At 54.2% G+C, this 26081-nt stretch overlaps 1 protein-coding gene across 2 annotated transcripts in view; it reads right to left on the reverse strand.

The window, feature by feature from the left end:
• C7H10orf90 (chromosome 7 C10orf90 homolog) overlaps positions 1-26081 on the reverse strand; it is a 180221-nt gene that overhangs the window by 132845 nt on the left and 21295 nt on the right. For both annotated transcript variants that reach the window (XM_066238920.1, XM_066238921.1), the window contains exon 2: positions 25518-25590. In XM_066238920.1, coding sequence (XP_066095017.1) covers positions 25518-25590 — 73 coding nt within the window. The remainder of the gene's footprint in view (positions 1-25517; positions 25591-26081) is intronic.

Genomic DNA, 26081 nt, shown 5'->3' on the forward strand with positions numbered 1-26081 from the left:
CGAGGGGCTCTCTTTCCAAGCCTGTGAGTCCCTTCTCGGTTCTAGGGGCGGGATCACCCGGCCTGCCAATGTGCATTTACATCTGTCTGCTTCATGCTTGAACCGATGGCTTTTGCCCGGAATCCTCTAGCATCTGCCCCCATCATTACTTCTGTTTCTGCAGGGACCCTCTTCCAGCGAGCAGGAGGTAACCCCCGGCTAGCCATCCTAGGGGAAAGATTTTGAGGGCTCACCTGGAGGACTTGGATAAGCCTATAGGGGTGGGAAGTGGGGGAGACGCACACCACATAATCTTTCACCTGTGAGTCCACCATCCCACTGACTGTTCCCAACGCCACGCGTCCGGCAGGCCTGTGTTCAGGGAGAAGGAGGGACGTAAGCCAGGCTGCGGGAGGACTTCAGGAGGCTGGAAGGTGCTGCAGACGGTGGGGGGGGGGGCACGGCACAATGGGGGTCCTGCAGCGCAGACCCTGGCAGCTTCCGGGGTCAGCCTCCATCGGTCAGCCACGTGGAGACTGCTTCTCCACTGACTTGACTTCAGAGGTCAGGGCAGGGCTGTGGGTATCTGAGCCTCACCTTTCCGGTCTGGGCTATCCATCTTCCTAATTAATAGCCACTGCCGACGAAAGCCAGGCTCTCGGCAATTTATGCCGCTGGAAGGGCAAAACCTTTGATCTTTGCTCTTTGCTAGTCTCTTCCTAATTGAATCTCAGGCAGAAAGAAAAAAACAGTCAGCCTTCCCTCCTCAACTCCTCGAGGCGGAGGCCTCCAGTGCCCCCACAGAGCAGGGCCGCCACCCCCACGACTGACCTGGCCTCTTGCCGCCTGCACCTCCCTTTCTTAACCAGAGCTGCTTAACTGAAGTGGAAAGACCATGGGGGCAGTTAAGTTCCGAGACGGGATTTTTCCTAAATCTGTCGGGCACCGGGTTGCTCTCAGAAAACCGAAACGACTAGAGAAACCTCCTCCTGTCTCTCATCACCCAGAGAGGGGGAGACTGCAAAACACATTGAGCATGACTGAACAGGACTGGGCTGCCTCCTTCCGAACCACTCTGCACGCCTGTACCCCCCCCCAAGATGAGAAAACTGGGGCATCCCTGCCGATGGGGTCTCCGGCAGGGAGTGTCGGGGAGCAGGGCATGGATCCTGCTCCCTTCCCCAGAACGTTCCTGTGCCCACTGGCAAGAGCAAGCCCCACAGCAAGACAACATGACCCACCTAAATGCCCACACTGAGAGGCTTGCCCTCCACCAGTCGGGACCGGTTTGGATTCTGACAATCCACTGGGTCAACACGGCCGAACTAGGACTCTTTCACCCTTCCAGCCCGAACGGGTCTTATCGTCAGGTGTATACATCATGGTTAAACACATTCTTTGGCTGGGGACCCACACTGACATGCAAGCCCCCCTCCATTCATTGTCTGCAGGGGAGCCAGTCCCCAACAGGGCTCCTCATTCGCTTCAATGGCATCTGTGATTGTTGTTAGGGCAAGGAGCTGTGCTCCCAAGACCTCCGTCCTTGTGTATGCCCTGGGCTCCCCTTCCTGCTCCTTCCCCCCACCCCTGGTGCCTACAGACAAACGTCTTCCACAAGCGTTCCCTTCGTCCCGCCTTGGCTTTGCCATTACAAATGTGGATGATTCTAGACAGTCAGAGAGCGAGAAAGCGAGAGAGAGAGAGAGAGAGAGAGAGACAGACAGACATTATCAGGCACAAAAGTCACGAGCATTAAATGTTAACGTATGCCAGTTCTTATTCAGAGCTGGCTGCAGGCCACGGCACACGCTTCATATTTATTGAGTGCCCATAATGGATGAGGCCCCTCTTGACCCTCTTGTGGAACAACCCTCGGGGAGGGACAGAAAACGCTTCCGGAAGGGACTCAGCCTCCGAGGCGCGGAAGGGAATCTCGGAGCTCAAAGAGGGCCTCATTACCATATTTCATCAAACGGAAGGTGCCTTTTAATCTTACAGTCTCAGTATCGACACACCGTTATTTTCTGGATCTAAGAAAGAAAGACATTACCGTGTATTGCCAAGTGCTGCGGACGGTATGCTGCATCTAAGGTTTCAGAAACGTGGCAATGTAACAAAACACGCACCTTAGAATCAAGGAAATGTGTCACTCTACCTAGCTTTGCTCCTGACTTTGACGTGAAACTCTTTGGTCGCTGTTAGTTTCCTCTTTGAGGATTCTACAACAGAGGCCACCCCTCTCTCCCCATACACACACACACACACACAGAGACACACACACACGCACTGTTGCTGCATGTGAGTCATTCTTATTCTCAACAAGTCCATCTTCCTGCCTGGCCAAATTCTCTGCTGCTTCCATTAGTACTTGTTTGATCTTGCACTTACCTGGTGGAAGCCAGACTTCCTCCGTATGTTAAATAACATCCTAAGTATTTGCTTTAAGGCAGGAATCAAGAACCCCTGGTCTTTTCTCCTGTAAGTCAAACAACTTCAGTTCCCTTTTATTGAAATATGATTGCATACATGCAGGAAAAAGGAACAAACAGCTTGATAATTTTTATGAAATGAACACATCTGGGAAATCACCATTCTGACTGTTAAAAAAAAATGTATGAACCTCCCTCGTATGTGTTCCCCCAACGTTGCCCGCCCCCACATCAATCATTCTGGCTTCAGTCAGAACCAGGGAGTCCTTTCACCTGTTGGGGACTGTATGTAAATGAAGCATAAAGCACACACGCCTTTGCGCGTGGTTTCTCCTGCTCAGCTTGGCACACACCGTTTTGCAGTGTGTGTCAGTGGCTTGTTCCTCTTCCTTGCTACAATGTATTTACCCAATTAACTCTCCATGGACCTCTGGGTTAATTCCCATTAATGTCTATTACAAACAATGCTGTCGTGGATATTCTTAAATTTGTCTCCCAGGGCACGTTTCTGTTGGGCATAGATGTAAGGGTGGGATCACTTGGTCACAGGGCGGGCATATGTTCAGCTGTTTACAGCTGACGGCTCAACAGTTTTCCAAGGTCAGGGTGCTAGCCCATACTCCCACAAGCCATGCGTGAGCTTCACCTGCGCCAGATCCTCTCCAACACTGAACAGAATCTCATTCATTGTAGCCATTCTGGGGGGGAGAGATCTCATTGCAGTTCTAACCTGCATGTCCCGCCACATGGTTAATGATCTTGAGAACCTCTTCAGATATTTGCTTGTTCAGGATCTTGGCCCTTTTAAAAATTAGGTTGTTCTTATTGATTTATAGGAATTCTTTATATATCCTAGATACTGCATCTACACCTTTTGTTAGATCTATCGGTCTACCTACCTACCTACCTACCTACCATAATTGTCTTCTGACACTCCGTGATTTGCCTTGGTATTATCTTACATAGTATTCAAAAATTCTCAATTTAATTTTTAAACACCCCATCTTCTTCTTTACAATTGGTGTTTGATGCTTATCTACCCTACAATTATTAAGAGATTTCCCAGTGTTAGCTTTTAAAATCTAGTTGTTTTCCATTTAGCTAAAACATTTTACAATCCACCAGGAACTTAATTTTTTATACATATATATATTCTCAAGTGACTCAGAACGATTGTTTCCCCCCCCACATCACGGTGGCCCCTGTCACACATCAGGTGACCACTCCTATGTAAGCCTGTCTCTGGGCTCTCTAGTATATCCTTGTCTCAGTTTAACACTGGCTTGACAACTTTAGCGCTTCTGCTTTGATTCATAAAAAACAAAACCATATTAAAATTTGATGTCATCCAATTATCACCCATGTGATTCATGCCCAGGACTGTGTCTTGCTAAAAAATAAAACAAAACACAAAAATATAGTCCATTGGAACTAAAGGAGTGGTGAAATAATTTCCCAACTTTATTTGTATTTCCTAAGCATCACGTTTTGGGCACCTTCCTCCCACCCACCTTAGTTCACGCTCCTATTTTCCATTGTGGAAGTCAGGAAAAATAGGAGACCATCCTTGGAGGGAAAAGGGATGAATAAATAAATAATTCAAAATTTCCATAAATTTTCCTACCATCAAGCTTTTGGGTTGCCTCTGACTTTTCTTCGAATAAATAATACTGCAATGAACATCTTCAGGGATAGAGTTGTTTTCCTTCTGTTGAATTGTTTCTTTCCTAGTCTCCCTGGAATGGTTTCTTTGGTAGTTTTATATGCTCGCTGGCAGGGCTTAGTTTTAACAGGTGCATTGAAGATTTGCATTTTAACAAGGCTGACATTTTTTCCTATGTGTTCTGTAATCCCATCTTCTCTTCGGGCATCGACAGAACAAGGTCCCAACCTTTTTCTCATAAACTTGCATGACGCATCTCTAGACGACAAAAGTAGCAGTCACCTGCCTTTGGTTAGAGCTTATGCTCCTCGGGGTCAGGGACAGTGCGGAACTGGCCTCGTCTCTCTGGTGCTTGGCGCATGACAGGCCTGCGCTCAGTCAATATCTGTGGACTGAACAAAGTCCTACTTGCTTCAAGTGTTCTCTCCCATCTATTGTTGCCATCTGTGCTTTGGGCGCAGAAGGAATTAATAGATGTTGACTGTTTATTGTGATAACGATGACATATGGGGTATATATTTTTAGTGGCATCTGTCATGGATAAGAGTCCCCAGTTGAGTTATTTCTGTCTGACAATCTTATGGATGGTTGTTCCCGAGGCCCTTCCAATAAGTCTTGACATTAATAAAAATCCCTGTCTGTGATTAATGTGGATAACTAGGAACATTTAGAGAGCCCTCCCCGACTTTGCTCTAATTGGCACCCATCTATCGACGCGTACCCTATCATTTATATTGGGATTTCAGCAACGGGAACCTCCTGCCATCCCCAGGGGTGCCCAGCACGCCCACCGGCCCCCTGGCCCTTGAACGTGCCCGTCACCGCCATTCCCACCACCCCTGCCCTGTCTCTACCCCCTAGCTGGCTTGTCCTCTGTTCCTTCACATTCCCAGGCTTCACACACACACCCTCATGGCCTCTCCCTCTCATGGGCTGGCTGGGGTGTTCCTCCACTAATTCCCTTCAGCTCCTCGAACTGTCCCCCTTGCGCAGCAGTCTGCATCAAGGGTGAGAACTGTTTGTCAGGATGGCCTCTGGGGCATGCTCGCTCACTCCGCCCTTCCCCCACGAATCCATCTCAGTCCCTGGGACACAGCAGTAAAGGAAGATTTATGGCTGAGTGGATGGAAATAAATGAAATAAACTCCAGGTACACCTGCCTTCTCTGGCTCGCCTAAGGAACAATTCTCTCAGGCTAGAGAGGAGACCCCAACCCAACCTCCTGCTCTTTAACCCCCTGCCCACTACCAGGCTCTGCTCTGTCTTCCTTGTGACCAAGGGGGAGAAAAATCCAAATTTCTCTTTCTCTCAATGTTGGATTCTTTTTTAAGTCAATGACAGGGTTTGTCTCCAGAGCACCACTTTCTGATGCTTGTTCCACACGACAGCGGCCTGCAGGACGTTCACCATGAGGAGGTCACAGGCACCAGGATTTGCACAGATACGCCCGTGAGCATATGGGGGGCTCTGAGAGCCCCGCAGTAGAGAACACAGCTCACCTCAGGAACGCAGTGTTGCCCAGACCGACTTGACCCAGTCATGCGTTCGTAAAGTACCCCAGCATTTAGCATCCTGCTTACCTGGTAACCAGTGGACCATCTTTCAGGAAACTCAACCCAGAATAGAGCATTCTTTCAGGGTGAGGTTCCTCCACCACCCACCCCACACCTGATTGGTTCGCAGGTGGTCTGAGAAAGTAGAGAGGGTCAGAGGGCGGAGTGGAAGGTGGGGAACCCGCCTTGGATGCCACCAGCGCACACTCCTTTTACGTGGGCTGAGCTCGTCTGGGCAGTTCCTGACTTCCTCTAATGACATCAACACAAAATGAAGTGGCGAGTGGGCATCGTCGGAGTGACCTTGGGGACTGAAATTCAACCATCATGTTTCTCTGCCTTGTTCACCAGAATCTTTACTGCAAGTTTTCATTCCAACAGTGGATGGATTGCAGATTGGAGACTTTCCACAGAGTGCTGGGTTCTGTCTCAGAATGTGGATGGCCTCACACGCCTTCCTTCTCCGAGTCAATAACCTGCTCCCCTCTGAACTATGGCCAAGTTGAAATGGAAACTGGGCCATTGCCTCAACCTCCGTGTCCACCCCTCTTATCCCAGGCCAATCCTGCATCTCTACTGCCCTGTGGAGACCACGTGTCCCCCAGAACCCACAGCTGTCCTGGTGGGCAGGGAGCGAGAGGGCACTGGGCTGGCTGGACAGCTGACCGTGGCCACTTTCCTGGAAGCCGGGTATGGGTGCTTGGGGTCATTTTGGGGACTGGTGAGCCTCCTACTTTGCTTCGCTGGTGAGAGGCTCGTTACTACAAAAATAAAACATTTACCCTGGTTTCGGAGATATCCTTCCGACTTAATAAGGATTACTGCAGCTCTGATATCACAATTAAAATGGATCAGTAGAGAGAAGTAACGATTGATCCTTGAACTATGGTGCTGATCTGTTCAAGAGCCAAAACGTGCTGTGAGCAGAAACATGAGCCCTGGGGATTGGCACACGGGGCCAGCGTGCTGTCATGGCTGCCGGCTTCCCAGGTGGGCGGGCGCTGGCGGTTAAGGGGAGGGGGGAACTCGACAATTGCTTCCCCAGGAGTGTGTGACCTTGACTTCCAAGTGGAAGCGTGCCTGTCCTTGGGGGTCAACCCCTCTAAACTCCTCCCTGACCGTCTGCAAGGACATTTCTGTCCAGTGCCAGCCTCGGCAGCCATGACAAGAGCCATCTCATTAAATTAGAATGAAGCTTGGTGAAACCAGAACGGCCATGTAAGGGAAGTGGGGTTTTTTTTGTTGTTGTTTGTTTGTTTTTAAATAATAATAGAGACAAACTGGTTATTTCAATATCTGAGAAATGGTTCCACTGGATTATACCTCGTGGACGGTGAGGAAAACCTCGTCGGGTCCACGTGGGTAAGAGCAATGCGAGAGCATCCAACTGACCGGGAGTGACCCCTAAAGGGAAACCTGCTGGAGAGCGGACCTCCTTCCGGTCTCCGCGTGGCTCATGCCTCCAGTCCTGAAGCAGGACGGGAACTCCAGAGGTTTGGCATAGGGTCAAGGGAGATCCACTATTAGAAAGAAGTAACATGCAGTTCGGCCTGACCAGGAGGTGGCGCAGTGGATAGAGCGTTGGACTGGGATGCGGAGGACCCAGGTTTTGAAACCCTGAGCTCACCAGCTTGAGCGTGGGCTCATCTGGTTTGAGCAAAGCTCACCAGCTTGAACCCAAGGTCGCTGGCTTGAGCAAGGGGTCACTCGGTCTGCTGTAGCCCCCCAGTCAAGGCACATATGAGAAAACAATCAATGAACAACTAAGGAGCCACAACAAAGAATTGACGCTTCTCATTTCTCTCCCTTCCTGTCTGTCTGTCCCTATCTGTCTCTCTCTGTCTCTGTCACAGAAACAAACAAACAAACAAAAAAAAACACATGCAGTTCATTCCTGGTTTGGGCAGATACAAGTAAGGAACGGGGAGTCTCCTGGCCAAGGTCATGCATTCTCATTTCTCCCAGCACCTTCTACAGAAAGACACCCGACCCCAGCTGCTTGGTCAAGGGTATTTTCATGTCAACACGAGTATATCTGGTTTATTTCCGAATATGCTAGGCCAGGATTCTCTGAATAAGAAGTCAACTCATTCTCCATATCAAAATGAGCAGATGTCTCTTAGAAAAAAGCAGGAAGTGATATCCCACCCATAAAGCCTGAGTTTCTTCTCATCCGGAAGGTGGGCTCCTCAGTGCAGGGTGTGCAAACTCCTTCACCTGGCAGATAGGGGGCCTGGGTTCTAGACCCACCTGGTTGGGTCGCTCATTGGCTCTGTGACTCGGTTTTCTTACTGGTCAACAAGACAAGGTCTTTAAAGATCTCTTTGGCTTTAATATTCTTGGGGTCTCCAAATGTTTATTTGTTGTGGTAAATTCAAAATGCCAAGGTCTATGTCTTAATTATGTATGTATTTTCGGGGCCATTCTCAAGGAGGCACCTATTAGGTGTTGGGTGGGTGGATGGATGGATGGATGGATGGATGAATCGATTAGTAGATGGATAGATAAAAGGTTGGGTGAATAAATGGAAGAAAGAAAGGGAGAGAGGGAAAGAAGGGGGGAAGGAGAGAGGGAGGGAGGGAGGGAAGGAGGGAGGGAGAGAGGGAGGGAGGGAGGGAGGGAGGAAAAGAATGATGTTGGGCAATTGGATGCTCTGTTAGTCATTCTTTCCCCAGTTCCTGATTTGTGGAGAATTCTAGCACTCTCAATGAGCCCTCAGCCTGCGTTCGACTGTCACTGGGAGCACGGAGCCAAGGGGAGGGATGCTGATCTTGCTAGATAGAGGTCAGTCTCAAGGGGCGTTTTACTGGCTCCTGCCTCTGGGACTGAGAACAGTTCAATAATAAGTCATTTGGGGCTGACTTTGCCAAGTGGACAGTTCTCAGTACTTGGCAGTTACCACTCCTAAGTCGAGTGTCTCCTTGGCCACGTGACATCACTTTCCTGTCCTTTATCCACTTCTTGCAGCTGCCCTAAGACCAGGCTTACCTGCTCCTGACCGCCCACTCTCCACCTCGCTCGTCGCTGGGAGCACCCCTGGTGACCCCAGTCCACACGGAGGGGCCAGGCGGTGACCACTTCCATGCGTCCCCCCGGAGGGGCCAGGCGGTGACCACTTCCATGCGTCCCCCCGGAGGGGCCAGGCGGTGACCACTTCCATGCATCCCCCCGACCGCACAGCGGCAGTCCCTGGCGCCTGCCCCTGCTCTACCCCACCACTCACCCTGCTCTCTGGGGTTTTAATAGGAGTCCTTGTGACACTGCCAAGGTGGACATTAAGATTCCAAACACAAGCCAGTGTTCCCTACAGTGACATCCTCCCCAGGCTTGGGAGCAGAGGCAGCCTTCCGATGTGGCATTTCGGGCTCTACTCAGGAATGATGAAGGCTGATGTCAGGTGGCATGAGTGTGCCACCGCCGATCTCTTCCTGCATTCACCGTGAAGGGTGGCGACTTAGGATGACAGCTTCTCCAATGCTAATTCCATCTTTCTTCGGCGAGGGAACGAGGTGCCCCCCACCCGTATCCTTGCTTATAGGATGATGGAGACAGACCCCCCCACACCGGCAACACTTTCTGATGAGCAGCGTCTGATGGGCCCCCTCTAAAAGAAGGGGAGACATCTGGCCGGCGCCGACCCTCCTCAACCTCCACTGGGGCCCCGCCTGGCTTCATGCTCAGCAACCCCCCATCCTGGGGGAAAGCCCACTCGGACATGCGAGAGGCAGGTGGGACATGCGAGAGGCAGGTGGGACAGGCGAGAGGCAGGTGGGACATGCGAGAGGCAGGTGGGACATGCGAGAGGCAGGTGGGACAGGCGAGAGGCAGGTGCGACAGGCGAGAGGCAGGTGGGACAGGCGAGAGGCAGGTGGGACATGCGAGAGGCAGGTGGGACATGCGAGAGGCAGGTGGGACATGCGAGAGGCAGGTGGGACATGCGAGAGGCAGGTGGGACATGCGAGAGGCAGGTGGGACAGGCGAGAGGCAGGTGGGACAGGCGAGAGGCAGGTGCGACAGGCGAGAGGCAGGTGGGACATGCGAGAGGCAGGTGGGACAGGCGAGAGGCAGGTGCGACAGGCGAGAGGCAGGTGGGACATGCGAGAGGCAGGTGGGACATGCGAGAGGCAGGTGGGACATGCGAGAGGCAGGTGGGACATGCGAGAGGCAGGTGGGACAGGCGAGAGGCAGGTGGGACAGGCGCTCCCAGCCGCCCAGCAGATGCAGACCTCCGAGGGGCCTCTGTTCTCAGCATGCAGGCTCTTGAAACGGGAAAGGTCCGCAGAGGAATTTTTCAGTTGCACATATTTAAATTTTCAGTTGAATGTATTGGAAAGACGGATGCTTTCCAGGGAGGAGAAGCACCTGGAGAATAATGGCTTGTCAGTGACCGGGCCCCACGTGTATTCCACAGGGACGCGACACGCTGCCTGGTAGTAAGTCCGCATATTTGGTATTAACTAAGGAGTAGAGCCACCAGCCCCGCAAAGCTCTGCGCAGGGCCACAGCCGGGCGGTGTGGGGTTCGAGAGATGCCAGCGGCAGGGAAAGGTGAGAGGGGAGGCAGGGTCTCGGACCCCAAAGATTGCCCGTGGACGGCGCCGAGAGAGAGCCTTCCTCCCTCACTCACCAACTTTTCTTTTAACGTGCATATACTCCTTGTTTGTAGCTGACACGAACTATGTAGCATTGTTCAACTTTCTTCTTAACATAGAGGTAATAAAAATAGCAACTGTCCATGAATGCCTTCTGCCCTGACCCGGGGCCAGAGTGACCTTGCTTAATCTCCTCAGTCACCGTATGGTGCAGAGACTATTGCTGTCCCCATTTTAATATATATTTAATAAGAAAACGGGCCACACAGATCGAATCCCTGGAGCCCATGCACATGACCAGCCTGTCTTTACGTTAAAAATCATCAGGCCCTGGCCGGTTGGCTCAGCGGTAGAGCGTCGGCCTGGCGTGCGGGGGACCCGGGTTCGATTCCCGGCCAGGGCACATAGGAGAAGCGCCCATTTGCTTCTCCACCCCCCCTCTTCCTCTCTGTCTCTCTCTTCCCCTCCTGCAGCCAAGGCTCCATTGGAGCAAAGATGGCCCGGGCGCTGGGGATGGCTCCTTGGCCTCTGTCCCAGGCGCTAGAGTGGCTCTGGTCGCGGCAGAGCAACGCCCCGGAGGGGCAGAGCATCGCCCCCTGGTGGGCGTGCCAGGTGGATCCTGGTAAGGCGCATGCGGGAGTCTGTCTGACTCTCTCTCCCCGTTTCTAGCTTCAGAAAAATACAAAAAAAAAAAAAAGAAAAGAAAAAAAAATCATTATTTGACCACACTTCACTGGATGCCTACCGTGTCCTGAGCCCCAGAGATGCTGGAGAAGAGGCCCAGTGTGGTCCCAGTGAGGTCACGCTGGGGATGACCTGAGCAGGAGGAGGCCAAGGAGGAGGACGGGGGACTGTCTCGGATGAGATGGCCCAGGCGGGGCTCAGATGCTGCAGAGGGACCTGGGGTTGGCATGGCGAGAGTCAGCCATGGGAGGGAGGACACAGAGTGAGGACAGAGAAGTGGAGGGAGAAGGGCAGAGCCTCGTTCTCACGTCCCTCTGATGGGCCCCGGGCATGCCTGTGTGTGACCGCTGGCTCCGCGGCCCCCAGGAAGCACATGGTGACCGTGGCACAGATGGCCGCTTCCAAGCAGCCCTGCCAGGCTCAGACGTGACACTGCGTGGTCCTGACACCTGGGCAGGTTACTAAACCTCCGAGTTCCCATCGATCCACTTCCGGGGGCTCGAGGGGACAAGAGGAGATGCTGCAGGTGACGTCATCCTCAACGCCTTCTCTCCCTTGCTACCCACATCCCGTCCTTGAGCAAATCTTGGGACACAACACGATTTCCAACCTGCATCTGAGCGCCTCCGCTTCTCTGAGGCCACCACTGGTCACCACTCCCTTGTCATTTCATTCGCTCCATTCTGACCATCAAGGGGGACCCCAGGTTAGAAAGAGAAACTAGAGCTCTAGGCCCCTCCTCTGCGCCGCTAGCAGGGACCCGAACAGGTCTGTGCTTGTCATTTTGTATCCTGTTTCTTAAACAAACACACCTCGTCTCCTCGCAAAGCAAAAGGCACCCTGTAGCCTCCTTCTTTCACACCCTGGGTGTTCGCACCACTGCCTGCCTCCTTGCACGATCAAGCCGTGTTTCCTCTGAGTTCCTGGGAGTGTGCAGCTCTTCCCTGACTCAGGGCCTCCGCACATCCTGTGCCCCCTCTCTCTGAAGTAAGCCCCTGTTCCAGCTCCTGGGGCGGCGACTTCCCTTTCCAGCTGCCTGGCCTGAAGCAGGTGCCCCTCTCTGTGTCCCTCTGGCATCTCCTAGTCCAGAGGTCGGCAAACTCATGAGTCAGCAGAGCCAAATATCAACAGTACAACGATCGGAATTTCTTTTGAGAGCCAAATTTTTTAAACTTCAGCTATATAGTCAGGTACGTTCCTTATCAAGGCAGCGCCCGCACGTGGTGTTTTGTGGAAGAGCCGCGCTCCAGGGGCCGAAGGGCCGTGTGTGGCTCGCGAGCCGCAGTTTGCCAACCACGGCCCTGGTTGCAGCGACTCTGCTTCCTTGTCCATTTGCTGCACATCCTGAACCTCTAGGATGTGGATTTCAGGAGGACAGCTTCATCCCTGTACCCAGAACAGCTCCCGAGCACACGGTAAGTTCTCAGTAAATGGTGGGAGTGGCTGACCGTCCCAACCTCTGCCTTCCGGGCCTCTGAGATCTCAGCACCTCCCTCACGCAGTGAGCTGGACAGAGAGGGATCAACGTGGAGGGCAGGCGACATGAACACCAGGACCCCAGCAGCGGGTGTCCAAGCAGAAGCCAGTCACAGAAGGACAAACACAGCCTGAGCCCGCGTGTCCGAGGTGTCTACAATGGTCAAATTCATAGACAAAGACTGGAGCGGGGCCCTGGCCAGTTGGCTCAGTGGTAGAGCGTCGGCCTGGTGTGCAGAAGTCCCGGGTTCAATTCCCGGCCAGGTCACACAGGAGAAGCGCCCATCTTCTTCTCCACCCCTCCCCCTCTCCTTCCTCTCTGTCTCTCTCTTCCCCTCCCGCAGCCAAGGCCCGGGAGCTGGGGATGGCTCCTTGGCCTCTGCCCCAGGCACTAGAGTGGCTCTGGTCGCGACAGAGCGACGCCCCGGAGGGGCGGAGCATCGCCCCCTGGTGGGCAGAGTGTCGCCCCCTGGTGGGTGTGCTGGGTGGATCCCGGTCAGGCGCATGCAGGAGTCTGTCTGACTGTCTCTCCCCGTTTCCAGCTTCAGAAAAAAAAAAAAAAAAAAAAGACTGGAGCAGTGATGGCCCCCGGGGCTGGAGGGGGTGGGGACTGCCCCTCAGTGGGCGCACACTTTCAATTCGGAGAAATGAACGCACCATGGATCTGTGATACGGACAACCTACCCCAGGGGTCCCCAAACTACGGCCCGCGGGCCACATGCGGCCCCCTGAGGCCATTTATCCGGCCCCCACCGCACTTCCTGAAGGGGTACCTCTTTCATTGGTGGTCAGTGAGAGGAGCATAGTCCCCATTGAAATACTGGTTAATTTGTTGATTCAAATTTACTTGTTCTTTATTTTAAATATTGTATTTGTTCCCGTTTTGTTTTTTTACTTTAAAATAAGATATGTGCAGCCCTGGCCGGTTGGCTCAGCGGTAGAGCGTCGGCCTAGCGTGCGGAGGACCCGGGTTCGATTCCTGGCCAGGGCACACAGGAGAAGCGCCCATTTGCTTCTCCACCCCTCCGCCGCGCCTTCCTCTCTGTCTCTCTCTTCCCCTCCCACAGCCAAGGCTCCATTGGAACAAAGATGGCCCGGGCGCTGGGGATGGCTCTGTGGCCTCTGCCCCAAGCGCTAGAGTGGCTCTGGTCGCAACATGGCGACGCCCAGGATGGGCAGAGCATCGCCCCCTGGTGGGCAGAGCGTTGCCCCTGGTGGGCGTGCCGGGTGGATCCCGGTCGGGCGCATGTGGGAGTCTGTCTGACTGTCTCTCCCTGTTTCCAGCTTCAGAAAAATGAAAAAAAAAAGATATGTGCAGTGTGCATAGGGATTTGTTTATAGTTTTTTTTATAGTCCAATGGTCTGAGTGACAGTGAACTGGCCCCCTGTGTAAAAAGTTTGGGGACCCCTGACCGATACCCATGGTCACCGAGAACACAATGGACTCGTGACCATCGGCGAAGAACGGCAGACCTCACAGTAAGAGGTTTTACCGCAAATACATTTTTTTGAAAAGTGGTTAGAATGAGTGTTTTCTACCCGTGATAACTACTCCTCGGAACGACAACGCAAGTTCGGTGTTATTCCCACGTTACAAACGGTGAAACCGATACTCCCGAAGTCCGTCTCCTTGTCCGACGTTGAAGACCGAGCTGGGGGGAAGAGCTGGAATTTCCAAAACCTCCTTGTCCGACGTTGAAGACCGAGCTGGGGGGAAGAGCTGGAATTTCCAAAACCTCCTTGTCCGACGTTGAAGACCGAGCTGGGGGGAAGAGCTGGAATTTCCAAAACCTCCTCCTAATCTCGCCCCGGAACACCGACTCCAGTCTTGTCTCCGAGGGCAGGAACATGAGCCTCTGATCCGAATATTAATTCACACTCAGGGAACTCCACGCTCAGCATCCACATCCCCAAACTCGTCATGTGGTACAGCTCTCTGGAGAGGAGACCCTTGACCCCCAGCCCCACCTGTCCTCAAACTGTCCAGGGACAGAGCCCAGCCAGCCTCCCCCTCGGCGGCCCCTCTCCAGGTTTGATCCATCTCACAGAGTGTCTCCCAAGTCCCATAACAAGAACAAGTCAAGGTTAAGCACATGCAGATGTGAGAGACAGCCGCACTCGGGGCTGAGTGAGACGCTGGCACTCCAGCGGCACCCGTCGGAAGGAGCTGACGGAAACACCATGCTGAGGGTCATTAACGTGACACTATTCCATCCCAGGAAGGGAACGTGAAAAGCACAGTCCGACAACAGACTCGCTTCCTCCCACCTTCTGGGTAAAACCCAGAGCGTGTTTCCTTCCATGCGTGTTTCCCCCCATGTGTGTTTCTTCCACACGTGTTTCCACTGCATCACCCTGCCACGGCCCCAGGAACCGCCCTTCGCCCTCGCGACTCTGAGGCAGCGTCCCCCGGCTCAACTCAATGGCGCTGAGAGGAGCACATTCTCAGAGCCCTGAAATCGGCAAGACTCAGGGACTGCAGAGCAGACCACGGGGGAGGCCGGGGGCATCTCCAGGACAAAAGGGAACACCCGCAGCCACAACCCGCTCTGTCCACGGGGCTCCGGGTCATTGTGTGACGTCTCAGCATTCCACGAGAGGGCAGTCCATGTGTATTCTGGAGGGCTGTGTACTCGCTTCGGCCCTGTGGAGAGTGAATGGCTTTCAAGTCCCCCACAACTGGATTCCAGGAACCCTCAGGGGAGAGGGTCACCTTCAGGCAGGCGCCTCTGCTTTTCTCTGGGTCACAACGAGGTTTCCAGAAGACTCCACATGGAGAAAGACCTCCATCGAAAAATCATAGCCACGGCTCTAAGGAAACACTGCCCTCAGCAGTCAAGGTCGTTGGTGGGAAATGGAAACGTCCCAGCTACAGCTCATAAAATAAGATTCAGGACCTCGCCCTCAGCACAGAGGTCAGAGAGCCGGGTTGTCACCAAGCAGAGGGGAGAACGTTCTGGAAGGTTATATTAACATACAGTCCTCTCATGCGCCCGAGGTCAGCGTCGGACACGAAGCCAAGGTCACTTCAAGAAGAGAAGCCGGCGTCGGCCTAGCGTGCGGAGGACCCGGGTTCGATTCCCAGCCAGGGCACACAGGAGAAGCGCCCATTTGCTTCTCCACCCCTCCGCCGCGCTTTCCTCTCTGTCTCTCTCTTCCCCTCCCACAGCCAAGGCTCCACTGGAGCAAAGATGGCCCGGGCGCTGGGGATGGCTCTGTGGCCTCTGCCCCAGGCGCTAGAGTGGCTCTGGTCGCAACATGGCGACGCCCAGGATGGGCAGAGCAACGCCCCCTGGTGGGCAGAGCATCGCTCCTGGTGGGCGTGCCGGGTGGATCCCGGTCAGGCGCATGCGGGAGTCTGTCTGTCTCTCCCTGTTTCCAGCTTCAGAAAAAAAAAAATGAAAAAAAAAAAAAAAAAAAGAAGAGAAGCCGGACCTTCGTGCTGTCCTCTGCTGGAACACAGGGACAGTTTTCCCCAAGACCCCAGGGGTCACGGCCCTCCCTCGGACGCCGGGAGAAGGCAGGGGCCCCCACTTCCCTGGGCTGACCCCTCATGGTCACAATGAGATCCCCCAGACCCCCAAACTTCACCCCCTGAGCCAGGGACACCTTGTCAACACGCCATCACGCTCACAGGGAGAGACCACCTTCAGAAAGCGAGGTCAGGAGACAATTTGTCCAGAAGAATACGCTTTACCAGGACGGCCTCATGGTCAGCGAGGGCGTTTTTATTACCAGGATGGAAGCTATGCGGGGAGGGCAGACAGTGTCCCTAAGGGAGGGGGTGGCTTTGCTCAGGGTCCCCATCCCCCCCCCGGCCCAGTGACATCACAGCTTCCAAGGCACACGTCTTTCGTGCAAGGAAACTGGACATGCAGATGACCCGTACCGCAGATAACAGCAGAAGCTTCCAAAAGACATGGAATTCCATGTCTCACTTCCCATTGTTGTTGCTTCTTTTCTTTTCACACACTTCTGTTTCACAACAATCTTTTCTTTAGATGATGGCGGCCGGGTGCCGAAGTGATTCTGAACAAAGCCACACCCGTGCTTGCCGGCCTCTTCTCTCCACGCCCGATTAACGGCGTTTCACCCAAACCTGCAGCGTCCCGCCTGGCAGGGCCGGCCGGAGTCTGCACGCCGGCCTTCTGCTGCAGCCTTGCCCCAGTCATCTGCAACCTCTGGAAGGAGCATGTGACTTCCAACGATTATCTGTAAGTGTTATCTTTCTCTTGGTGGTGGTGGGGGGTGAAGCTCTTGATATACAACTAACAAATATCAAGGAAGGAAGCTGTGGTCAATCCACCTGTGTAGTCTAAAGCAGCCCGACATCACACTCACGGTCAGGGATAAGCCCGAGTTGGACCTGTGCGCAGGCTGGGGCCGGTGGCTTCGGGGCAGGCCACCCTGGGAGGAGAGAGGCTGACGACGTCAGAGGAAGGAGATGTACAGGCCACGGTCAGAAGACAGGGTCAGATCAGTTCAGGGCAGTGGGAGAAGGAAGAGCAGACGGGAACCACATACCCAGCATCTCGGGGCATCACCTCAAAGTCCTCTTGATGTCCTGGCCACATGCCCTCCTGTCCCCCGTGGCTCTCCAGGCCCTGCCCAGGACTTAGCTCCTCCCTCCAACCAGCCAGCTCATGTCCCCCTCCACCCCACCCAGGTGTTGGGGGACCATCGAAGCCTGGTTCAGGGGTGGACAAGCAAAACGCAAGCTCTGGTGCAGCTTCCAGTCTGGATGGCGGAACAGATATTTGTCACGTCAAAATAAGCAGGACATGATTGTAACAAGTGTGGTGAAGGAGAGGAAGGGCCCTCGGTTCTGGGTGGGGCTGGTCTGAGGGTCAGGGATGGCCTCCCTGGAGCAGATGCAGGAGCGTCTGCAGGATAAGCTGAGATTGCTCGGGGGAAAGGGGTGGGTGGGTGCAGAGCCTAAGGAAAGGGGCCGGTGTGTGTAGGGTTCCCTCCTCACCAGAGCCCGTCCAGGGCAGGAGTGACCAGAGAGAGGGAGAGGGAGGTAGAAAGAGCCAGAAACCAAGGCCCCCAGGGCCTTTCAGACAGAGAAGGACTGTCTTTGTTCTGAGAGCCATTGAAAGACACGGAGAGGCTTTAAGGAGGGGATAGCCCAGCCTCAACGGCTCCTCCTGGCTGAAGGTGGACAGCAGGCAGAGAAAGCCCGGGATGGGGCCGCCGTCCAGGCCAAGCTGATGGCAGGGGTGGAGAGGAGAGCATGGGTCCCAGAGACCATTAGAAGGTAAATCGGAGGGCCGAGGGCCGCGGTCACACGTGGGACAGGTGAGTGATGGAGAGGCCGACAGAGTGCTAGGTTTCCAGCCTGGCCAACCAGGTGGACGGCAGTGCCACCTGAGACGGGACAGCAGTTCTGACCTCAGATGTCTAGTGCAGTCCTCCCGTGACCCTGTACATGGCAGGCGGTGTCCTCCGCCCTGGGGCTGTGACTGTATGTGACCCGTCCACGGCTGCTGATTCACGGGGCCAGTAGCGGGCACTGTGTGTATGGCCGGCCCCATACCCAGGGCAGGAACCCCTCGCTCACCAAGAGGATGAAGAGGAGGGTGGAAACAGACCTTTATAGGAGAGCTTTATGCTGAGTAACCCTCGGGGGTGACGGAATGACGGCCACGTTTACCTCCTAATGACACCACCATCTCCAGAAGACCACAGGAATGCAGGTGACGACGCCGGGGCTCCACACCCATAAACTCGGGGCTGCAGGCCCGCCCGGGGGGGCCAATAGCCAGCCCTGTCTCCATCTTTGTCTCCATCTCCGTCTGCACGAGTGATCAGAGGCTCTCTTCCACTTGGGAATGACCAGCTACGCAGGGACATTTTCTTCTGCTGGGATCAGTAACACCTCGTCTCGGTTCTGGAAGGCCCAGGATCGCTGCGCAGACGTGGGACTCGGGGTTCTCCGTAACATTTCTTCAAAACGCTCCTTCCCGGCAAAAACCACGAGGCCCGGGGCCTGTCTCTCAGACCTGGTCCCTTTGCTCAGGTCAAGATACTGATGCCCAAAGATGCCTTCCCTGGTACCCAGGAGGGGCAGAAGGGCTCCCACACTCAGGGGAAAGAGAAGTGAAAGTCTGGGTGGGTCCCCTCATTCCTCCTTTTGCAGGATGAGACTCAGCGAGCAGTCCCCTGGACAGGCGGCCTCTAATTTCCTCACCGGGCTGAGGTCCCTTCCTGTCCCTCAGGGCCTAGGAGGCCCTGGCCGAGCCTTCATGGCTCTGAGAGGAAGTCGTTCAATCTGGCCAGATGCATTTCTTACAGACATAAAGCAACACAGACCGGGAAAACGGCAGCTGGGCGCTGTGCTCATTATTTTCCCAATTATTTTTAAAATTAGATTATGTAGCAGGTGATGGGCAAAGACGAAGCTAGAGGCAGGAACTCGTGCAAGGCAGTGGGGGAGGGGGGGTTGCTCATTGTACTGTTTATGGGTGATTGCAGGAAAATTGAGGGTCAGGACCCAGGCAGCTGCTGAGCAGAATTCAGGGGAGGGAGGTGGGCGTAGCGGTTATTCATCAGATAGCAAACGAGGACGGTCACGTGCTTCCGCGACAGAGGTCGCCTAGGCTATTTTCTTTCCAATGTCACCCTACGTGCACAAGTAGGCACGACAGAGGCCAACATGTTTCCACGGCTCGCCCAGGACGCAGGCGTGAACGTTCCTTCTTCCCCGGCGGTCAGAGGAGGTGTGCTGCCCTCCCCCCCTCCCCTCTTGCAGAGCAGGGTGGACACGGGGCAGAGTGAGCACCATCAGACCCCCAGGAGCCAGCTGGGTGGAAGCTGCTGTCCCTCGCAGCACAGGAAGCTGAGTGACAGGACAGGAAGCGCTTGAAAGAACATCGTCAGGAAAACTCAAAGGCAGCTCTTTGCCTGATAGGCTCTCAACAGCTGCCACCTGACCGGCCCCCAGCTGCTCTGGGGCTCTCTCTGGAGAGTCATGTGAGACCCCTGGAACACAGAATCTATTCCTCTTAGCTCCTTCTTCCAGATAATGCTGTTCGCTCTAGTCAACAGTCTCCGAGTGCCAGTCCCTGACCTTGGGAACCTAGAGATGAGTGAGACAAGGTCCTTGTCTTCTGAGCCCACAGTCTTGAAGGAAGAAAAAAAAAAAAAAGAAAAGAAAAGACAGGTCACCAGGGCAGGAAGGCAAGGCTGGGAAGGCCATGACTGCGGAATGACATGTGTCTGACAGAAGGAAGGACGTCCCCAACAGAACCCGACAGCAGTGGCCTCCTTGGGCATCTCCACGGCGGGCGTGGAGTCAGAGGGGCCCAGGAAATGAGCTTTGCCCACTGACCACGGGGGTGACTTTTGACCAGAGAAGTTGCCTTGATTCAAGACACTCTTACAACAGCGTGTGCAAGGGATAACGAATGTCTCCTCACGGACACAGAGGAGTCTGTAAAAACGAGGGACAGGAGTGTGCCGTACCATCAAAATGGATTCAATATTAAAAAATAAATTCACCTGTTTCAACTCCAACCATTCAAGTCCTCGTAATAACCAGGTTTTCCAGGAAACGGAAATGGAGAAATAAGGTGTCTGTCCCATGGCTTCCTGTTCACATGGAAGCCACAACTACAGACGACTTCTGGGAGAGAAGAGAAATACATCCATGGGGGGGGGGGGGGCGTTAAGGGATAAGGGGATAATCTTCCTGGAAGCCTGGTCAAGGGCGTGTGTTTGATCAGGGTGACTGGCTCCCTAAGAATGAAACCCGAACGGTGGTTGGGCAGGCGGCAAATCCCCGCCCTCGCCAAAGCGGGAAGAAACCAACGATCCCACTAAAGTTCGAAGTGAAATATAATTACTTCATCCCACTCATCAATCAAAGGCCCACCCTTTAGAAACTGCCAGTTGTAAAGGTCGGGCTTAATTGATGAGGAGGGAGACAGCCAGCCGTGTGCTGCTGTCCCCACCTTCCTTCCACAGCAGGGAGAATGCCGTCATTAAAAATGCCCCGCGACCTTCATCGGTTCGCTCTATGCGCACTTCCCCTCGCTGATTTCTCCCAGAAATGGCTTAACAAGGCACCTGGCTCGGCTAATGACGGCTGAATTCTTAGATCAAGACTTCCTGGTTAGTCAGTCGGCAGTCAGGTAGCGCAGCGCCAGGGAAACAGTCGATGGAATCCCTTCCACAACACGCCGGACGGAAACTGGAAAAGGCCTTCCTCCCTATTCCCTGATTCTGAAAACAGATGTGCGCTCTCGGGCAGAAGCAGTCACCCTCCTGACATTCCCCTCCCCCCCCGTCTCTCTCTCTCTCTCTCTCTCTCTCTCTCTCTCTCTCTCTCTCTCTCTCTCGGTGATCAGATCCTATTCATCATGGAACACTGAAAGTTTTCATGGGGCCAGCAGATTTCCCAGGCCTTGACAAGAGGACAATTTCACCCTCAGAAACCACCACCCCTCAGCCGCCCCTGCAGTCCTGGAATTCCCAGTGCCCAGGTCCGTGAATGGTGCACTGTGTGCAGCGAAGGCACCAAAGGTGGAAACCCAGAGGCGACATTCGCTTCGGATTTCCTGCATGAGCACTCCGAACCCCTGTTTGGGCCAAACACCCCATGGCTGTAGCTTCTACAACGGAGCCTGACCACCCACATGACCGACCTTGGCAGCAGCCCCTGTTAGAGATCGGGTACCTTCATCCACCATCGTCTCAGAAAAAAAAAGACATCGAGGAGTGGGAAGATTTTCCCAAGCTGAGGGCCGGTCACCCGGGTGTGAAAAACCTCAACTTGAGGAAAACATCCTGACTCCGGGTCTGCTGTTCCCGGGACGCACTCTCCCCTCCACCTGTGTGCGGGTTGCCCAGGGGGTGTCCCCACTCTTTCTCTGCTCCCATGGTCTCTCCTGTACTCACTTCAGCTGTTCACATGGTTGCTCCTAGGATCACCTGTCAACGATGATCATCTCAAGCTCCGTGACCCTGACCGTCTCTGATCTCAACAACTAACTTCCTAGCTGCTTCCTTGACATGTGGACATGGCAGGCCGATGGCCTCTCGCACGCAGAGCCTCCAGACCTCACAAATTCAGGGCCCTCCCACCAACACCACCACCCCTTGGCCCCAGAAAACACCTGGGTCCCCAACCCCCTACCTTGTTCACGTTGGCACCGTCTCTCTGCCCAGAAACATCACCAGCATCTCCCTCATCCCGGCCGCCTGTGCCTCAGTCATTTCCCAGCATGCCGCTGGTCCTGGTCTCCCTGCCCCGGCCGAGGCCCAGGCCACCTCCTGCCTGAAACATCACCGTTCACGTGGGCCAGATCACACATCCCAGGAACCTGAAAATCCTTCCTGGGGCCCCTTGGCCTACTCAATACAGATTTAAAAAAATAAATTAGTTTATTTTATTTTGGTTCAATATGACCGATCAGCTGTTTCCCAACCCCAGCCATGTGCGCATCACATGTGGGTCCCCTGCCCTCGGGGTTTCTTATGGACTCAGCCGGCCTCCTGCATGGGAAGGAGGGGGCGGGGTCTCAGACACCAGATGCCGGAAGAGGCTGGATGAAACTGGGAAGGAGGGGGCGGGGTCTCAGACACCAGATGCCGGAAGAGGCTGGATGAAACGTGGGGAGGAAGGGGCGGGGTCTCAGACACCAGATGCCGGAAGAGGCTGGATGAAACGGCCTCTACGGCCCCTCTCACACGAGAAGCCATGAGTGGACTTATTATGCCTTTGGAACATCTGTCTCATCCTTCTGGGCCAGCTGTCCGGCCAGCCAGGTACCCACAAGGCTGGATGGATCCCAGCCCTGTTAGTAACACCCAGTCTGGCCTCCTGACCAGCGATGGTTGGATCAGGGTGGGGCCTGAGAAGGTCAGGGAGAGGCATGAGCTCCGGGTGAAGGTCCACTCCCACTGCTGAGGCCCACGGAGCCCCCCGGTCCCTGCGCATTCTGCCCCGGGTAGCTCTCTTGCCATCATGTTCGCTGCGTCCCCTGCCACGGCCACCCTTCTGTCTACGGCGGTGTGTATCTGGAACCCCAAGCTGAGCCTAAAACTCTGCTCTCTGGGTTTCCCAAATCACCCGAGAGAAAGATACCATCTGTGCTGGGGCCTTCTCATGAGGCTGGGGGAAAGTCCAGCTCCTGAAGCAAACTTCCTGTTCTTTCCTGAGGACACCGGTCAACCCAAGAGTCTGGAGGGCACAGGTGGCTGGTCAGACCAGAGTTCCTGGGACAGGTGTGACGGCACTCCCTCCTTGACCAAACTCGAGTCAGACTCCGCGAGCCCTCCACCAGCCGAGGCCATATCCTCAGCCATCCCACTGGCCAGCCTGTCAGAGAACCCTGCTGAGTCCACTCTGAGAGGGGGCCCTGCTAAGCCAGTTTCACAAGAACCTCCCTGACCCTTGACTAATCAAATCCCTCCTCCCCACCTTTGGTTTCTAATCAAGTTGTTGTTAGGGACCTTCTACCCACGGAGTCCCTCGCTCCGCCCATGGGCGGTAACCCCCGGTGGCCTGGTACTCAGAGCTGAGCTCAGATCTGCAGTGACAGCTCCCCACTACCTCGGCAGTTCACATAAAACCTGCCTGGCCGTTTTTAACCATGGTCCAGTGCAATTTCTCTGACCAGACAGGAACAACGTTGCAGGCCACATGGAACGACCAGCCCCGCAGACCGTGAGCCTTCCGGGGCCATGTGTCAGGGCTCTGACGGATGCCCCCAGACCAAGCCAGCCAGGCTCCTCTGAGAACTCCTTCTGAGAAGGCCAGACCCTTGGGCTCTATCATTGACCCATTTGGTCCAATTTTAGCAAGAGTCCTGCTGGGTCAGTATCAGGAAGATTCTACACCTTTGACATTGGATCAAATTTCTCATACCCCACCTGCCAAGTCAACTGAACCCTAAACCCTTCTTAGCCCTAATGTTTCTTCTTAGAGATTTCCCATCCTCTGATCCCACCTGCTCCTTGACTTTGTGAAGGCCCTTCTCCTTATCTTGTCAGAGTTGAGCCCAGTCTCTCCCTGCGGTAAGACCCCTGAGTAAAGCCCTCCCTGGATAAAACCCACCTTACTCTTTGCCAAGCATCATGAAGGCTTTCTTTCTTTATTTTTATTTTATTTTTCTGAAGTGAGAAGCAGGAGGGAGGCAGAGAGACAGACTCCCACATGTGCCCAACCGGGATCCATCCGGCATGCCCACCAGGGGGCGATGCTCTGCCCATCTGGGGCGTTGCTCTGTTGCAACCAGAGCCATTCCAGTGCCTGAGGCAGAGGCCACAGAGCCATCCTCAGAGCCTGGGCCAACTTTGCTCCAATGGAGCCTTGGCTGCAGGAGGGGAAGAGAGAGACAGAGAGGAAGGAGAGGGGGAGGGGTGGAGAAGCAGATGGGCGCTTCTCCTGTGTGCCCTGGCCGGGAATCAAACCCGGGACTTCCACACACCGGGCCGTTGCTCTACCACTGAGCCAACTGGCCAGGGCCATGTCATGAAGGCTTTTGTGTGTAACAAGTACTCACATTCTCTCAAAATTCGGGAGGTTCAGGACTGCCTCCAAAGGGTGCTCCTGTAATTAGGACTTGGAAATATAGATAGATTTAAACAGAAAGAAAGATGAAAAAGAAAGGAAAGAAGAAGGAAGAAAGGAGAAAGGACTAAAGGAGGGAAGGAGGGAGGAAGGAAGGAGAGAAGGAAGGAAGGAGGGAGGGGAGGGGAGGGAGGGGGGAGGGAAGGAAGGAGGGGAGGGAGGGGGAGGGAGGGAGGGAGGAAGGAAGGAAGGAAGGAAGGAAGGAAGGTGCCAGTAGACACCTGTCTCTCTCCACACAGGGGCTTGCTTGGGCAGTTCCTGCAGCACTGACAATTAGCCCCTGGCCTCAGGGCCAGCAGGCACTTGGTTTCTGTGTCATTAAATGGCTACATGTCCCGTGAACAAGCACCCACTGTGGAAGTAGCCGATTCGGCCCATTTTGAGCTGAGCTAGTTCTACAAAAAAAAAAAAAAAAGAAAGAAAGAACCAGCCGGTGCACATCTAGGTTAGCCTGGGGCGGGCTGTTCCCAGAGCCACCTGAGTGCTCTGAGTGGGGTGCAGGTAGGCACCCCCAGCCCCAGATTCACATCCTCACCACAAGCGATCTATAGGCTAAGTTTTTAAAGGATCCATGCTCAATATTAGTGCTATTGAAGAGTAAGCTTGAAACCGTGCTCAGAGGCTCCGGCAGGGATTGGCTGTGGAAACTTCCTTCAGATCACCTTTCTGTCTTGAGTGGGTTCACAGGGTCAGTTTCAGAAAGGAATCTGGGTCCCCGATACCTTTGAGAGGCAGGTGGTACCACGTAATGAAAAGAGAAGCTATAAATATGTGTATCGTCACCCCCTACCCCCCCACACAGGGACACACACAGCGACATACACCAGCTAACCAGCCACATTTACAAAGCAAAATTAAGGGGAGGATTAAAAAAAATACAATAAAATTTACTACGTGAAAACATTCTCTTTAAAACTGACCGGCCAGAGTCGAAACCAGTATAGTATATCAACCCAGCTAATCTTACGACGGTCCCATCAGGAAACGGGGCCTAACCCCCCCCCTCAAATTTCACGGAAGAGAGAGAAAGGCAGCTTGCGTTCACACCGTTGCTGTGTTTACAAACATAATGGTGGGTGTGGACTGCGGCCGCCTCGCCACGTGCATTGTACCGAGTCATGGAGTCTTGGCTGCGGACCAGAGCTTCGGTGAGGCAGGGTTCATGCAGGCAGAGACGCCATGCTCGCATGAACACTGCACCTGCTCCGATCTGAGAAGACCCCATGTCAGTCCCGTGACTCACTCCCAGCGAATCCACGCCAGACCCTGCCGCCCCGGCCGGGGCACTCGGCCACCCGCGGAAATCTCAGGCCCGAGGGCACCGCCATAGGCGACCTGCGCGTCTCTGTCACCCTTAGCCTTGTCAGACGCTGCCGGTCGGAAGTCCAGGCGCTCAGACATTCCCACCCGGGTCAGCCTGCCAGGGCTGCGGAGCTAAGTATCGTCTCATGTTTTGGGGCACACGAGGCTCCCAAGTGTGTTTCATTATTAACAAAAATAAAGCAGAGAGAGAGAGTAAATAAAGGCTGGAAAGGGACTGCCGCTCAGTCAGAGCCCCATTCTTTACCTGCGTTCGAAAGACTTTCATTTCTCTCCCAGGCTGAGGGATCCTTAGGGGACGGGAAGAGCCCACTGTGGATCTGGAAGATAAACAGAAACCTTCCCAGTCTCATATTTTTACTTGCCAGGCATGTCATCTTCCATAAGTAACACACATTATTATTTTTATAAAATCAAGGGACACACCCCAGAATCGCTCCCGTCTCCCAAGAGAGAACCGTGGACTGTGACGAATGCTTATCCCCACCATTCCCCGGGTCAACCCTCCCAATAAATGAAGAACAGGTCTCCGGTGGTTTTAAACCCAGCACCGACCGGGAAGGCGGCAAGGGGAAAACCGTCACCAGCTAACGCGGGCTTTCACAACCAGATCGATAAATCACAGCTAATGTTTCCAGTTCCGCTAGCATGCTGAATGGGCGTTGAGTTAAAACCGGACATTCGATAACTATGGAGGAACTGATGAACCACAAGCCATCACAGTTTAGAATTAGCCTTCAGGACCCCGTGACAGTAAGATCGATGAGCATCTAAAAACATATTTGGGCCTGACCTGTGGTGGCGCAGTAGA

The sequence above is a fragment of the Saccopteryx bilineata genome, chromosome 7 (assembly GCF_036850765.1).
Source record: "Saccopteryx bilineata isolate mSacBil1 chromosome 7, mSacBil1_pri_phased_curated, whole genome shotgun sequence".
In the NCBI taxonomy this organism is placed as follows: Eukaryota; Metazoa; Chordata; class Mammalia; order Chiroptera; family Emballonuridae; genus Saccopteryx; species Saccopteryx bilineata.